Source organism: Triturus cristatus, chromosome 9, assembly GCF_964204655.1.
Source record: "Triturus cristatus chromosome 9, aTriCri1.1, whole genome shotgun sequence".
Taxonomy (NCBI): domain Eukaryota; kingdom Metazoa; phylum Chordata; class Amphibia; order Caudata; family Salamandridae; genus Triturus; species Triturus cristatus.
Window position 1 is genome coordinate 167,647,276 of NC_140592.1, and position 13,773 is coordinate 167,661,048.

The 13,773-nt window shown below is 40.9% G+C and overlaps 1 protein-coding gene across 1 annotated transcript in view; it reads right to left on the reverse strand.

Moving 5' to 3' along the window:
* The window catches only part of ASB14 (ankyrin repeat and SOCS box containing 14), a 144,910-nt gene that overhangs the window by 117,150 nt on the left and 13,987 nt on the right, over nucleotides 1–13,773 (reverse strand). The window contains exons 2-5 of the mRNA XM_085624668.1: nucleotides 8,217–8,341; nucleotides 2,246–2,307; nucleotides 808–939; nucleotides 561–719 (exon numbers count right to left, since the gene is read on the reverse strand). Coding sequence (XP_085480794.1) covers nucleotides 561–719; nucleotides 808–939; nucleotides 2,246–2,307; nucleotides 8,217–8,335 — 472 coding nt within the window. The 5' untranslated portion in view covers nucleotides 8,336–8,341. The remainder of the gene's footprint in view (nucleotides 1–560; nucleotides 720–807; nucleotides 940–2,245; nucleotides 2,308–8,216; nucleotides 8,342–13,773) is intronic.

The following is a 13,773-nucleotide window of genomic DNA, read 5'->3' on the forward strand; positions in this document are numbered from 1 at the left end:
CCTACAGCAGATATTCCGAGAACATCTATCAGAGCGAACTGGGGTCAAGCCAGTGATTTACTTTTCTTCAGAGGTTGTGAACCCAGAAGGGTATTTGGTAGTGGCAGCATCTCAGCATTGACCTCATGTCTTTCGTACCATTATGCACAGACAAAAATGTTTACCAACAAAAGAAAAATAAATTACAAATATAATTCTACTGTAGTGTCAACCCCTGTGGTAAGAAAACCTCTGTCACTTTTGCATGTTCTTTACCTGTAAGATAATAATGTATAGAAAATGCTAGGGTGGTTTAATTATATCCCTTTCTGACTACCAATATACAACTTGGGTTGGAGACTCAGAAACATGTTAAAAGACTCCTGTTTTTCTTTGGAAAACCAGTTTACAACCCTAGGCAATATCCAGAAGGCGAAAATAAAGAAGATAAGGAAAGCTGTAGCTTAGAAAATTTCATAACTCTCCCTAATACCAGGTTTATCTCAGAATCATACCTATCACATATTATTAGGAACTCTGGAAATATTGACATAAACAAAATTATAAATGCACTGATTTACCTGCAGTTAATGGAGAGTCCCCTTCTTCATTCTTAGCATTAGGGTTACAGCCATTGTTAAGGAGAAAGTTAGCATTTTCTAGTTGGCAATAGTCTATAGCCAGATACAGGGGCGTCTCCCCCTTTAGAGTGGTTTTCTCCCACACACTAGAACATGAAGCTGAAAGTGATTGTGAAAAACTGAAATTAATTTACAGGTAATTAATAGTCTTATGTTATGTTTAAGTGGATGAAGACAAGAAATAAACCTTTAAGAGTTATTGCAAGAATATTCTTATTTGACTTTATTGCAGCTTCATGCAAAGGAATCCATCCTCTTCCATCTGCCTCTTTGAAGGTACGGAAGTGGGAGCTCAATTTTTGTAATGTCTTCTCATCACCTGTAAGAGGTGAAAATAGGGCCAAGTCAGGTTTAAGCCCATCGGAAAATTGTACATACCATGCATTACTTCAGCTGCAAACAAATATTGGGGCCTATTGAAGAAGGTAAATATGCATATGAAGATTTATTACTAGTAAATGTACTCTAACACATTTGAGTATATTTACTACTTTGGGCTAGTCACAAACTCCGAGTGTAAAGTTACTCAAAAGTGTAAACTTACACGTTTACTCCTCCTGAAACGGCCCCTAAAAGTAACACACACGGCCACTACTGATACTGCAACACGCTCCCTTAGAAAATGAAGCAGGTAGGGACTTAAATAAAACCCCATGGAAAATAGTGTTAAATTTAATTTAATTATTTAAAATATTTACAAATATAGATAAACTCAACGTTTTGTTTAAAAAATTATCTAACAATAAAACAGGCTTGTTTTATTTTAACATATATAAACTATTTTTAATTCATTAATTTTGCATTAAAATATCATAAAATTACATTTCATTAATTCTGTACATCATTTTTTATAATTATTGGGCTGACCATTGACCCATATACTATGTGCTGTAATGGGCAGCTAAAAAATGTGAATGACTCAGAAACACAATAAATGATGAAAAGGGGTGGGAGAAAGCCTGTAGAAGTATATCATTAGTGAAACCTGTTGTTGACTGGTATTCTTCTATATTTCCCTCTTCCACCCTCTTATAAATGGGTTGATCAGTGTTTTATCTGTCTGTGGTCTATATAGTGATCTTGATTGAGGGATTGAGGTGTCCCCCAACAATTATTATTCAACAATTCAGCCTTTGGAATTTACTATAGTAAATGTCACTATCATTATTTGAACAGCTCTCAAGGTAAGGATTATTTGATTTAAGAGCTTGCATTGCATACATTAAACTATACAAAGTAAAAAGCGAAGTCTGTGAGGCTCCAGCATAGAACTTGATTACAAATGGGTTGGGAAAGAAGATGTGATTTATCACACCTCATAAATAACGATACCCCAAGATAGGTTATTTATTCGGTGCAATACATAACACCTATTATCATTTTTGGGGGGATACCATGCGGATTTGTTTGTTTAACTGACCAAAATCTGCATGATAAGGTAAATGCTATATGCTTTTGCCCTATTAGATTTCAGCAGGTTGGTTCCCCTGTAATTTAACGAAGGTTGAGGTGGTTAAAGCATTAGATAATTATTGAATGCATTAAAAACAACCAAACTCAGAATTTGAACCCCAGTCATAATCAGGCCCTTAGTGTCTGATGATTGAGCATCTCCTGTTACTTAACTGCGTGTATTGCGTCAACTATCTTCTCATGAGCACTGTGGTCAGTAGGTAATGAAACAAAGCTGCAAGAGGGGAAAACAATTACATAATTATGTATTTGTGCCACACAGTTAAAATATAGAGACATTAAAGTTAGCATAATGCATTGAATAAAAGAGCAGGTTCTTAATCAAAGCAAAGCAATGCAGCCATTTTAGTGAGGGAGGCACTGAAGCAAGGCCTGACTGTCCGGAGCGGGCATCCAGGGGCGTAGCTTCGTCAGTAAGATTGGGGTGGGGCTGGGGGTGGGTGAGCTTCAGATTATACAATAATCAGGTTGGCATATTGGGGCATATTTACAAAGGGATTGTGCCACCAGAATATCAGTTTTACCGACGTTTCGGTGCGCAATGCCCCGCACCATATTTACAAAGTGGCGTTAAGCTACTTTTTGTGGCTTAACGCCTCTTTGTAAATATGGTACCCTTTCACGCAGTTGTCTGCAATGGGACTTGCTGTGGGATTTCCGCCGCAGCACCCACTGCTTTTTGAAGCTTCCCCAGATTTATAAGGATCTGTAAAGCTGAGGCAGCGCCTAAAACTAACGCCATGCTATAGCAGGTGCTCGAATGACGCAACAAGGAGAAATACTTTTATTTATCCTCTTTTTTTGCTTTTTGATGTGTGCACATATAGGAAGAGCAAAACGCCATTAATGATTGTATGTGTGCGGGAAGGTGTCATTAAATAATGATGATTTGCTACTTCTATGTGAGCTGCAGAATGCAGCATACATAGAATTGACAAATCACCATTATTGATTGTTTATGTGCAGGAAGGGACACCTTCTAGCACATAAACAATCATTCCCTGCAATGCAGGTACCTTTGCACTGTGGCACAAGGGTGTCTGTGTTGGCGCCAGACAGCTATTTTTTGTGCCATCGCTAGGCAAAACACAGACATGTGCCATATTGTTGTAAATATGGTGCATCCCTGCATTTTGCAAATGGCGGAGCGCAGGGCTGCGTAATGTGCTGCAGCACCTCCGTCCTCTCTTTCCTTGTAAATATGCCCCCAAATGTTTAAATTGATTATAGGACAAGCAGGAGGCATGAGAGGGGCTTAAGGGGCAGTGGAAAGGAAGAGGAATGTGTAGTGATAGGAGTATTAAGAGGGACAACACAATATTTTGTAAAGTAACCAATATTTTTGAGAACTTTCAAAACAGAGAGGGAGAGATTGTTTTTGTCTGTGTGTATGTAAAACATCTTGGTGAAATCTGACAGACATCTCACCATACCTGACTGAAAGCACCTGTACCCAACTATTTTATTGAAAAATACATTTATTAGGTGGGTGTAACACCCCTTCTGAAGCTACGCCTCGTGAGCATCGGGCATGTTCCCGAGAGGATGGTTGGGTGGGGGCCGGTTTTGCAGCGGTGGGGGCCAGTTTTGTTACTGGGAACCGTTTTTTTCAGCTGAGCTGCATTATCGCCCCCAGTAACAAAAGCAGTAGTGCTTCACATTTGCACCCCCCACCCCAGGGACTGACCAGACAAAAATGCCAGGGCTGCTTTGGGCTCCCAGTTCAGCCTGTACTGAAGATTTCAAAGTATGGGAGAAGGGCCACATTTTTCAAGGTGTCCTCTTTCTTCTTCATTTGGAATTGATTTCAGATGTTTTGGGGATTCTTAAACATTCCGAGGTGTATGCCTGCAAAACTATGAAAAACAAAGATTGCCAGGATTTCTAATCTTCATCCTTTTCTAACATAGCCGAAAAAATGCATAGAAGTCAGGCGTAATATACCTCAACTGTAGTACATATGCACTTTATGTTTCTCAAACTCAAGAAAATCAGAGCACACGCAAATGTTGGTAAGATATACACTAAGTAATCGGGCTGTTTATTGAGGGAGGAGTGGGCCCTTCTCAAGCAACAGGCACAATCCTTGTCAGAGTTAACCACAAAAATCACTAATCAACCTGTGTTTAATTAACCCTTTGGTAGCTTGGCACAAAAGAAGCTAGGGTTAACTTAGAGGTAAAGTGTAAAATGTTTATGCAGCACTCAAACAGGAATAAAGTAAAAACACAGCGCAAGAAAAATCTGACACAAATTTAGAAAAATAGAGTAAAATTGCATAAATTATTTTGACACCAAAATGACAAAAAAGCCAATCAGTTGAACCGGGGATGTGCCATTTCAAAGATTTAAGGAAAGTATAACGCCTAAAAGCACAAAGCGCCACTCGCAGTAATCTGGTTGTGCAAGACCGGTTGAAAGTCACAAGTTCAGGCTGACTGTGATGGAGTGCAGCCCGAATACAGTCACAAGGTTAGCCCTGGTGAAAAAGTTACTTACTAAAGTTCAGCTCAAAGAGTTATGTTCGCGGTGGGGGAGCCCATGAGGAGCAGGGAGAGCGTCGCCCGGCGTTGCAGACATTTGTCCCTGTATTTACCCATGGAGAAAACCCTTTCCTTAGGCATCCTTCAATTTAGGAAGTATTACCTCCCATTTCTCACCCTGATAACAAACTCACAATTGCCACTAATAGGACTAAATGGCTTAGTGTTTTCAGGATGGGAAACTGCCTGCAAAAGAATTATGAGTACCTACAAACAGGAGTTCACCTTATTTTACAGGTGCCCCTGCTATGACACGCCCGCAAAGACACTTTTAAGCTATTTAGAAAGAAAATTATGAATCATGTACAGTTACCTACATTATAAATACCACTGTTTTGCCACCTAGGTTATACTTAGTTGTGCAAAATGCTTGCTGAGGCAGGCCCTACAAAGGGCAAAAACTGCTATGTTTTGGCACTAGAGCTTGTCAAAGTGTGCCATGTGAGTGGAAGGCATGGTGTTTTTTTGGGGCACAGCTGTACACGGAAATTGCTTTTTGGTAGCATAATTCACTCATGATCTCACTCAGTAACAATTTAGTACTCCATTTTGATGTTACAGGTTTTTAAGGATGCCTTTTGGGTTAGCCTCTGTGGCGGTGGTGCTTCAGAGGTTGATGTTCCAAATTTTTAGGGAGATCAAAGGGGTAATTTTATTGGCCTGGCCATGATTGTGTGCCTGGGGAGGTCATAGTGAACTCATAGAAGTCCTAGAGGCCTATTAGGATGGCGGACGGACGAGGTGCGGCGGTCCCGCACCGGCAATTACGATGCCAACGCCACAGTGGCGGTGGCATCCCCTATTCCCAGCATTGTGGTGGGCGGTGCCCACAGCACCGCCCCCCACAATGCTGGGAATGCACGTTGTGCATTGGCATGCACAAGGTGACAGGCACCGTGTGGTGCCTGCCACTTTGTCCATGCCAATGCGGGGTGATACCATACGTACCCCCCATGTGCACCCCCCACCCCCCCAACTACATGGGGGCCCGCTACGGTCCCCCATAGGCAAAGACCGCATGCCTTTCCATGGTGGCTTACTACTGAGCAAGAAAGGCTACTGCAACATCGTCTCCCATTATGCCTAAAACCTATTGAACAAGTCTTCGATTTGCTACCCTCACGTGTGTCAATATTCCAACATTCACCTGCCTCACATCTTAATTAAGTATTCAAACTGATCCTTGGCCTTACTGTACTAGACTTTGTTCTGCATTTCTGGTTGCCTTTATTGATTACATACCTAGCTTTACTTACCCAGCACTAAGCCACCCAGGGCAACTTCTTGTATTGCTCGTGTACGTTAACACAACTCACCATGTGGGTTTTCTACCCTTCGTACTTCAAATTTTAAAGTTCTAAAGCTAACTCGAGAAAGCAGCACATCCATTTCCACTACCAAATATCACTTATGATGAAATATTGCAGCCTGATTGGAATAACTATGCAATGGCATGGGCATAGGAAACCAATTAAACTCTGACAACTAGGTGTAAACCAATATTTAGAATTTGATTGAGACTTTGATTGCTTTATAAAAACTTTGCACTACCCTACAAAATCTGGCATCTGCCAGCGCCCTGGGTATCTTGAAATAATCCTCAAATACAAACTGCTTCCACTGGAAGCATTTCGCTGCTTAACCAACACCAAAGTTGTATGTGTCTTGCACAGCATTTGCCATTAATTTGTTGTGGTCGATAACGTTCATTGTTGGGTTACCTACTGTTAGCTGTCTTACAATGTCTCATTTACCCTCCCTCACAAACTCTAGCTTTCAGTTATCTACCATCCTCATTTTATCAGGATTTGTGATTTTAATTTTCCTACTCTAAGAAGTTAAGTCTAAAGACATGTAGACATCTAGGCAGGTGTAAACATTGCTACTGCTTTACTAGGATGTCTGAATTTCCCTGATTACCAGAGCCCTCACACATATTCAAGCACCATTCACCATGCAATGCCTCTCAGGGCTAATCTACATTTACAGGATTAGGGTAAATGCACTTTGGTACAATTGTCCCCTCTTCCTTCACATGGAAATATTTTTCAGTGCTAAGAAGTGTCTTCCCGTGCATCCCTGAAAAGAATGGGATTTGCTCCACAATTTATGGACACTTACTGTCGGGAACTTTTAGAAGTCGACAAGTGTGGGGAAAGCATTGTCCCTATTTGTATATACCAGAAGAGTCAACCCAGTATGGGTGTTCTCCCTATTGCCAATGCCACCTCTCATGACCCCCCCCCCCCGTCTCACACTGAATGGTTATCTGCAGCCCTTGAGATCCATATAGGGTGAATCACAAATGGGAGTTTGCAGGCGCAAGTGCAACTTTGTTTGCCCTAAATGTCAACTAGTAGAACTGAAATATCTTCAGAGCCTGTCGATAAATAGTCTTTCAATCTTTACTTTTTGCTTAAGTAGGCCCGCATTGGGGGATATTTACAACGACATTGCGTAGCACTGCGCCGCAAGCAATTTGGCTGTGCCGGGCTGCGTCATTTAAAACATGTAGAGATGCTCTGTATTTACAGGAATACGGCGCACCCCTGATCTCCCCTGGGCCGCAGCTGTGTGCCAAAGCAGGCACCCTTTCACCATGGTGCAAGGGTACAGGTATTGCAGGGATGAGTGTATTTGTGCAGGAACAGAACACCTTCCTGCACAAAAGCAATCATTAATAGCGTTTTGCTCCTTCTATGTGTACTGCAGAATGCAGCACATACAGAAAGAGCAGAAAAGAAGAGAAATAAGAGTATTCCACCTTGTTGCGCCCCTTGAAAGGCGTTCGTTTTTGACTCTGCCTCAGATTTACCAATCTTTGAAAATCTGGGGCAGTGTCAAAAAGCCATGGGTGTTGTGCGGGAACACCCACGGCAACACCCATGACACGCCCCTTTAACGCAGAATACTGCGAGAAAGAGGGTCATATTTACAAGGCCGTGTAAAGCCACGCAAAGTGGCTTTGCGTGGTCTTGTAAATATAGGCCAGCACACTGTGCCACTGGCGCGTCAAATGAAATGAGTGCTGGGGCTTATAAATATGCCCCATTGTTTTATAATGTGATTTAGGAATCTCACACTGCCATAAGTTACATAGCCATTAAAATCTTCTGTTTCAGAGAGAAAGTCTGCATCTTCACTATTTGAAAATGTTTTCATGCTTTTTTTCCATATGTTGTCTATAGACATCAACTAAAACGTCACGTGGATAGCTTTGGCTGGTTGATGATGAATGCATCTAGTATCTATGCAATGTTAAGATTATAAAATGTTTTATCAGACAGCATTGACAAATCTCACTGGCTGATTTACCTGACCGAAACGCATCGACCCACACCAAACTGAACCACAGCATTTTAATGGAAATGTGACTTACGGCTGCATGTTAGGATTTCTAAATTCAATTGTATTCATTGACCTGTTGTATATGGTCACACCAAGTGGAATTTGCCAATCGCACTCTAAGTACTAGAACATTGTCAATCTCATGAGTCTACTTCGGACCCTCTAAAGTGAAAACCATATTGTTTTACAACCCTGTAACATAAATTCAGTAAATCTCACAATGATACATTACCTATAAGCTTCTGGTGTATTAGTGATACAGTATCGCTTGTGATCCAGCAGACTCTGTTGAATCGCATACTGAGTAGCAATAGCATCATCAAGGTCGTCACTTGTAGAAGTTTCCATCATAGATTCCTATTACAAAAAAGGACAAAAAGCAGCAAACAGAATCAGTTTACGGCAATTTTTACGCAAGTGTGAAATTCTACAGAAACAGATCACAGCTTCCCATGGCATCTGTGTATAATGCAAATTTCAAGCCTACAGCATAAGTCTTCATAATACTTGTTGTGAAAATAAACATTTATTCAGAATTATCTCATCACTAATTTACAAATGAAATGCCCCCATTTTTTGTTAAAATATTTGATTGCAAAAAAACTTCAAAAAATGTTGCGTTGCAAGGACAACTTCTGAATGCACAACTGAGGGAGTTGTCTTCACCATTGGCGAACATTTCAGGGATTGCTCGTCGAAATGCCCCCATTCCTGGAAATATCAAAGATGGGGCAAATGATGCTTAGACGGTCAATATCTTCCAGTGAGCTATTTGGTGCTATTTGGCTAATGGGTGTCTTTCTCTTCACCAAAGATTTTAGTAACAACCTCACATACCAATGAGCCGTTAGCAAATAAGGAATGTCAGTTGCCATCCTTCTCAGACACACACACACACGTTCTTCTCCTCTTTGTGCTGTTTCTTTGAGGGTTCTTGCTTCTTTGGAAGTGTTTCGGCTTTTCCAGATCTTTATCTAAAGTTTGTACATTTAACAGTTATCACAGGCGGCCTCCCACTTGATAGTCCTTTAATTTTTCTAAAAAAAGTTTATGATGCTCACAAGGACCCCAAAGCAGCTAATAAATGTATTTTATAAAATGCTTAATTTGTTTTCATTCAAGTTATTAATAACTGCATTTTTATCCAGGTTGTGTCAAACTTTGCAATTGAAGAGAACGGTTCCCTCACAATACGGTCGACACGCGCACGAAACAAAACTCTGACTTGCATGTACTGTTAGGGTCAATTTTAACCAAGTGTGCATGTACAGAGAATTTAATCTATGGAACAGCATTTTTTAGGAAAATAAAAGAGTTTGGGTGATGGAGTTTTCGTCTATCGGTGTGTTATAATTCATTCATGTACCGCAGGGGTGGAAGAAAGTGTACCAAATATAAGGGTTTACCACCAAGATGTTCAAAGTTTTTCCACAAAAGTGGCTGCATTCATCATGGAAGTAGCTTCTGTACTGAAGAAACACTCTGGCTGAAAACCCACTATTGTCACTGCTGGATGAAATTCTATCAGCAAATGTGGCATTCTAAATGAACCCCCATAGCGGGGGTACATTTTAGGACCCACACAGCTAGCCCACTAACATGCCTGGAGGCTTCCCAGCATATTAAAAACACTGTACTAAGTTTTAAAGACAATGATAGCTCTGCCACATGCAGTGGTAAATTAATACTGTAGGTCAACTTGCACTGTTTGCAGTAGAGGTAACTCCAAACAGTGGTGGTCAGATGGAAGTGATGGGGTAGTTTCCATTGGCAAGGCATTGGATTTGCAAAGGTACAGGACATATATCCCACCAGAGTTGCTGGTGGTAAATCTGTCATTTTGTTCATGGATTTTACATATAACCTCTATTCTAAACCAGTATACAAAAAAGTGATGGATGGAATCCTTAAATTAGTCTAAAGCACTGGTCATTACTTGGGGCTGCATCCCAGGCCATTGTTACTTTTCACACAATATCACCTTAGTTTGGACCCAGCCATATGCAAATCAGTCTTGACTCAACTTCAATCATAACAGTTCAGCCCAAACTGCAAGCTCAGGTCCTGCCTGAAACAGAACACAAGCACCCAAAATCGCGTATCACCCTTATTAGGTCTCATCAGTTGGATACTGCATTGTTCCAGTGGTGCAGTGTGCAGGGGACCCACGTCTGGGTCACACCAAGCGCACAGAACGCACATCTAGTCACACCAAGCAATGGGGTAATCATTGGGGTGTGAAACCTCTATTCACCTCTCCTAACTAGAGAATCTCTTAGGGTTTTGACTATCACCCACTAGAATTCTCTACTGGCATGCGTTATCATCGAGAACACACTCAGAGCACCTAGTGGTCTAAACCTTTCAAAGGAGGCTTCTCTTACTACGGGTATTGCCAGTGGGATCTGTGTTATATCTAAAATTACCTCAAGTATCCTAGTACAATTTATTAAATCTATGGGTACTTGGGCAAGGTTAAAAGCAAGAAAGATACCAATAGGGATAAATTAATGGTCCCCTGCACCTCAGTCAAGAGGGGTCTACATGTTTCAGCCACCTAAGACCAAGGTGGTTCTTGGGGCTTCCCTCAGGACCTACAATTAACAGGTCCCTGTTCTCTTAAGTGTGAGGTTAATGCCCTATACCAATTGTGAATAAATCCACTATTAGTGGTTTACAAATGTGTCGTAGTGTGTGGGGTGATTACATACATCCAAGCAACACACATACTTACACACTTCTCGGGTTCACTGTCCCTTGAGATATGTATAAACATGGAGAGAAGCAAATAAAAGACATGAAGAAAGGTAACAGTCGTATATACCCTGGACACATTGTCCTGGAAAGAAAAGTCATCTCACCAATTGTGAGCACTGCAGTCTCTACAGTATCGTAACAGCAGACACAGAAAACATGCAAGATGCTCAGATGCAAAGGTGTAAGTCTTGGAGGCTAATCTAGTGGTTATAACTATCATAATTCTGAACTTTGCACTCAGCAGTATCCTCGATTGGATAACGTCATGCATTTACCTCCTTGGCGATGCTCTCACTTCAGTAAACAGGATACGAGGTGTTGTGTATGGGGCAAAGATGCACTTTAGTGATCGGAAAAATATATAATGTGGGCTCTAATTCATCATTATTAAAATGTTAGGAATTCAATTCATATTCACATTCCTAATAATTGCCTGAGTTAACATTTTACTCATTGTTGTCATAGTTGCATGCTATTTTATATACTCTAGCTTTAAATATAATGGCAACTGTAATAGTGTGGTAATTTACTTCTAGAACCAAAGTGGTGGCCATCAGGTATATAAATTGCCCTGCAAGAGTTTCTGGCTGTCCTTGAAGCAGTGATTTCAACCTTGGAGGTTCAGTGAGACCCCATCTGTTTACTCAGCTATGGCCATGATTACGAATTGCACAATACTGGTAGGGTACAAACTCTGCATGCAAAATTTATATTAGGATGGGGGTAACTTCTTGCCAGCAGGAGCAGCCCAGTTTGGATCCCACCCTTACAGGTCATAGAAATGCAATTATATATGTGCATTTGACGCTATATTCACTGTGTGCCTTGACTTTATTTCTATTTATGAAACATTTAAACTCATTACTGAAATACATTCACTGTAGAACTAGAGATTTATATACATATGCACTAATATTCAGTTTAAACATGAAGACATGTATTTGTATTCATGTTTTGCATTTATTTATAAGGTTATACATGTACATGTATACCAATGTATTCCAAGTGCACATTAAATGTTTGATTTAAGTTAGCCTGACTACAGTCCTTAGTCGAATTGCATTTTGCTTCGCTCAGTGAGCTTTCTCTTTTCCTTGCAGGTTGATTATGATGATTTATGTTTGCTAGAAAAGGCTTAGTGTTTTGTATTAGACTGCTGATAGAGAGGCTTGAAAGGAGAACTTGACAGTGAACATGGAGAAACAATGGTTGAAAGAGGCCTTCTGTTCATCATGTACCAGGATGGCAAGTTCCTCAAGGTTGGTAGCCACATTTTCAGTTTGAAATTATATGAACCTGAAGCCATGTTGCAGATGCGCTCAAGTAGTATTCCTATTGGTCCCTAGTGGTGTGAAGAAGATAAGAATGTTTCTTAATCTCATGTTATTTATTAATTGGTGTTCTCGTTAGAGCTAGGAGAGACTCCCTTTAGACTAGTGAGGTGCACACCCCTCTGCTTGCCCAATTCTTGCAAGTGTGAAGGTTTACGCTAAACACTTATTTCCTTTTTCGTTCTACTGGAGTCTCATCCTGCTGACACCTTCTTTCTTTATGCTCCCGATTTAGAGACCCTTGATATATGATCCGATATTTGATCTGTGTTTAGAAGAGAGGAAAGAAGTTTCTTTATGAACAACCTGTTTACTTTAATTTGGGTTAACACAATGATTGCAATTTGATATGTCATTCTATTGTGCCTTAACCTACTGAGATATTTTACCCTGGGATATTTTACCCTACCTTACCTATTGTATTGCTGGATTTAATGAACGTATTCTTGGTTTGCAGATATACTGCGTTGATTGGCAGACTGAAATAAAACCCTTTAACTATATTCAGCTATTCATGTTCCTTTTTGTGGAGTCCCATTGGCTTCACATGTTAGAAGTGTATTGCTGATGTTTTCTCCCTTTCTATGCTTCATGTCAACTAACAAAGGTTCATACGACCAATGGGGAAAAATATTTGATGATTTGACTAAGAGATTATATTATAGAGCCCAGTGCTCCATCACCAGTTCCGTGCAATTTTGACTTAAACCCCTTGGAATAAGGAATAACAGTATGGTGCCCGATTTACCAATTGTAAAATTACACTGAATTCTCAGTTTCATGGGGTTTAATGCATATATTTACCACCTGATGTGAGCAGGTGGTAAATATATGCTTCAGCCTCTGTGTGGGGGCAGGTGGAGGGAGGGGGTGAGGGGAGTAGGGAAGAGAAGGAGAAGCTAAGGGGAAAGAGGCTTGGCTGCAGCCAAAGCCTCATGCAATTTTTCCAGGTGGAATTACTATCCAGTAGAATTGAGTCCAGTGTTCTAATACTTAGGAAAACCATTTGCTGGAACATGGGCCAGCTTACAATCAGGAGAAGTAGAATTCCATTCAGTAATTTGGCTCCAACTGACTTCTAATCAGGGCCTAAGTGGGCTGTTAGATATCCTGATGGGTTTGAGGGTCATAGGATATCAAACAGGTGTGGTCAAAACGTGTTTGGGATCACAACAGTGGTGCCATGTCCTTAATGAAAACCATGGCTGTGGTAGAGAAAGCAAAAAGTAAATCCACAAAACATCACAAATTGCCTGTGCTTGTTTGGAACAATAGTGTGGCCATAAGCTTCTTGGAAGCCTCAGTGACACCATGCGGTCATCCATGTGAAGGACTTGCAAGACATGGCAGATGGTTGTCATTTCACATTTGTCACATCCAAAGAACTTCCTTAGGAATTGGAGGTTAAAAACAATGAAAAGAAGTTCTCCCTCAGACCCACCCTCCTCAACTTCTACATGGTCCCCCCTTGCAACCATCATCAGAAACCACGAGCTCAACATCATCTCCTATGCCAACTACACCCAATTCATCCTCTCCCTCACCAAAGAACCCAACATCACCAGACACAATTTTCAAGAAGGGATTAAAGCCGTCGCCACCTGGAAGAAGAAGAGGAGCTGCCTGAAACTCAACTCTGAGAAAACAGAAGTCCTCATCCTTGGATCTAACCCCTCCGCATGGGACGACACCTGGTGGCCC